The following is a 3786-nucleotide window of genomic DNA, read 5'->3' on the forward strand; positions in this document are numbered from 1 at the left end:
CACGCACACGCACACACACAGAGTGCCAAAGTAGTTTTAATCCTTCGGCGTCTCTACATCGTTTTTACGCATTTACACCATATTAGAAAAATGAACATATCATAATAAATTTTTTTTATCCTCTCTAAATCTGAATCACTGATATCAGTGCCACTGATAATCAGTGAATGAAATGTGAGATTTCTAATCTAGCTGATCTTTATTATATGATCTAACTAATCTTTTAGTGCATAATATTCAATGAATATGGTATTGGAAAAAAATTGAAATTAACATGCAAATATCAGTATTTAGTATTATATAATGCTCAAACATTCTTCCTTTTTTAGTTGAACTTCACTGATTATCAGTGCCAAGTATGCCACTGAGTAATTAGTGACTATCCACTGATTCAGATTTAGGGAGTCGAAATGCTAGATATTAAGGAGTACAAACAGCAACAAGCAAATATATATTTTATAAATAAAAACGTTACAGCGTAGCAAAATAATCCTCGGGTACGTCACCCTGGGAATGATATTCGAAGAATTAAACTTACAATTAGTACAATTAAAATGCTCAGTATTACATTATGATAAACAATATCAGAAAATATAATACATATATGTATATACAAGCTATATAAATAAAATTGTATATAAAACAACAAAATATGTGCTTTTAATAGCTTTTGAAGTTATTAAATAAAAATGTAATAGCTACTTTTTTTTATTCTTTTGTAATTGTGTCAGCACTTTAGCGATATTCACTTCGACGCAAGTCCGATACGCGTTTATATCAAATTATCAACTGATAATAGCACGCTGCTGCACATCGCGTAATTCCCAATAATACGTTACCTGGTCGCAACAAAACGACCTTAATTGTCGGAATTCTCCGTGGCGTTGCTACTTGTACGATGTATCCGTTTCTCGTGTGAACGGCGAAAACGGTATGCGAAACTTGTCGAGATAGTAATGCAGTTACAAAGGCGGTGGCATTCGGAATTATCGTAATGGCGACGCACGTTTATAGTATTTCGTCAGCACGAAGAAGCAAGAGTTTTCAAACGTTCACGCAATGAATAATTTACAATTGACTGAAATCGTTTTACGTCTAAAAAATAACAAGTCCTTTATCGAAATTTATTGGACAGAGTTTGATGGTATTTGTATAGTAATTATTAAAATTATATATAATAATATTAATTAAAATTAATTAAAATTAATAATAAAATCAAAATAATTGTTTGTCGTATTATTAAAAATAATATACGAATATATTTTTGGAATAAGATATTCAAATTGAATATTCTAAAATAAATTTTTGGGATGCATAATTATGAAATTAATAATTATATAATTAAAAATCCAATAATCAGAAGAAAAATGGGCAAATGAGAGTCAAGCACAGTTAGTGGGATACAAAATTAAGTCTAATTATACTTAAAAATACACAAAATTTCCAACATTTTGGCTCATTTTTCGAATCATTTTCAATAACAATATCGTATTCTACAATATTATATTTTATTGTCCCATTGTTTCTCATTTGAAATTTTATGTATTTTTAATGGACTTAATTTGACGTCTCATTAACTGCACTTAATTTTTATTTGTTCGTTTTTCTTCTTATTTTTTAATATCATTTGATTTTTTAATATTATATCTGATTTTTTAATATCAATGAGTTCTACACATTAATATATTATTTAAAAAATATTATTTTCTCTCTTCTTTATTTCTACTCGTTTTTAATTATTTGTAAAAAGAAAAATGAGCAAAGATTTAATTTAATTTTTTCTATTTTATATATACAAAACGTAGATGCATAAAATTTTTAATAATTTATATCTTAATAAATATCTCGTATATAAACGTAATAAGAACGTATTTTCGCAGTTGTGCAATTTGCGATAAAAATTTTACATATATCTGAAGTTGATATAACTTTTTTATACTTTAATATACAAATGAAAATAACACAGTACGAAAAACAGGACATCTACATTCGCATAATATTCATACCTGCCGATCTATTCGCGAACAGCAAAACTCTTCGATCACAGTTCAAACAAAAATTCATTCTGCTCACGAAACATACAAAAACAACAATGTAGAAATATTAAAATAGATCTGTCTGATGATGTAAAAGAAATCGATCGTTTTTAAACGAAATGTGCACATTTACAACCGAGTTATGAGATGAAATTTTATATTCACTTAACTTTCTTGATTCTTTACTCCCATTCCCTTTGACCTCGTTCCTAACATATTTGCCATCATAATCCCATTACTCCTATCTTCGCAATCCGTACTATGCAATCCACCTCTTTCTTCCACCCTCCTATCATTCATTTATCGCTGCACTTCTCTTATCACCATCAAGGTTTGATACTTTTTGTTATCATGCCGGAAATGAGAAATGAATACTATTTTTTGGTATGTTATTTAAAACTTTACGACGCTGTTAAATCTCGATTAAAAAATATTAAATGAAAGCAAAGAAATAAGTTTATACGTTGCTTCTGTAACATATAAGGCAGTAGAGATATTTTGCAATAATATGAATTATATCTAACAAATTTAAATATACAACCTATATATACATTTTTTCCCATTCTGTCATGAGACGTATCTGATTGGATTTATTATGTACACGAATAAAGCTTAATATTTATAATCTTAGAATGTTCCAACACGCATTCAAAAGACACAACGGCCGCTATGACTTCCGCCGTGGCCGATGCAGACTCCTCGAAAGAACAACCGAGCAACGCAGACACAACTGTCGCAACAGCGGTACCATCATCCGTCATCATGATGAATCCCGCGATGGACCACTCGATGACGATGCGAATGGAAACCGTCGTGATCGCGTGCACCACAACGGCATCTCTAACTACTCTATCACCAACCGAAACAATCGTCTCAACTGTCAAGGAAACTACAACGACGACGGTGACGTCTTTACCTCTGTCGAGCGTGCGAACGACTCCCGAGAGACGCGACGAGGCTACGTCTATCGCGACGCTACATCATTCACCATCCACCGAAAAACCATCTCCGCCGTCCAGCACGTCAACGTCCTATCATCTACAAGATACTCCGGAGCACTCGAGAACACACGATAGAATACAATCGGTTATCACCTCCTGTGACATGTCCATGTCCGGTCAAGTGTCATCCATGTTTAAAGATCGCTCCGCGGCGGAAACGGAGGCAGCGCATGATCTCCTAGAACTCTCTCGATCTCTACCTCCCTTGCCACCACCGAGTGTGGCGATCGGTCCTCAAAGCGTGATCGAGGCGCCGGCGAGCGACGTACAAGAGATGACGGTCTACCAATCGGCTGAGCAACCAATCTATCAGGTGAACACGATCGAGCTGACCAGCTCAAACATCTACAGCCATCATCAGCAACAGTCACAGCCCACAGCCACCGGTATCATTTATGAGTCCGCCATTGTGCCACCCTCGGGCAGTGTTTTCATACCTTTGGCACCAGTACAAGAGATCCTGCTGACATATAGTACATCCACCATACCGTGCACACCAATTATCGCTCAACAGCCGCAGCTTCAGCTGCCGCAACAGCAGCAGCAGCAGCAGCAACGGCAGCAGCAGCAGCAGCAGCAGCAGCAGCAGCAGCAGCAGCAGCAGCAGCAGCAGCAGCAGCAGCAGCAGCATCAGCAGCAGCAGCAGCAGCAGCAGCAGCAGCAGCAGCAGCAGCAGCAGCAGCAGCAGCAGCAGACAGCAGCAGACAGACAGATCACGAAGACAGAGCACAGTCATCGATACAGACTAA

General features: G+C 35.9%; 1 protein-coding gene across 1 annotated transcript in view; it reads left to right on the top strand.

Annotated features, from left to right (window-relative positions):
- Positions 1 to 3786, top strand: part of LOC105617716 (mediator of RNA polymerase II transcription subunit 15) — a 27306-nt gene that overhangs the window by 15475 nt on the left and 8045 nt on the right. The window contains exon 2 of the mRNA XM_012199270.1: positions 2668 to 3627. Coding sequence (XP_012054660.1) covers positions 2668 to 3627 — 960 coding nt within the window. The remainder of the gene's footprint in view (positions 1 to 2667; positions 3628 to 3786) is intronic.

The sequence above is a fragment of the Atta cephalotes genome, assembly GCF_000143395.1.
Source record: "Atta cephalotes unplaced genomic scaffold scaffold00013, whole genome shotgun sequence".
In the NCBI taxonomy this organism is placed as follows: domain Eukaryota; kingdom Metazoa; phylum Arthropoda; class Insecta; order Hymenoptera; family Formicidae; genus Atta; species Atta cephalotes.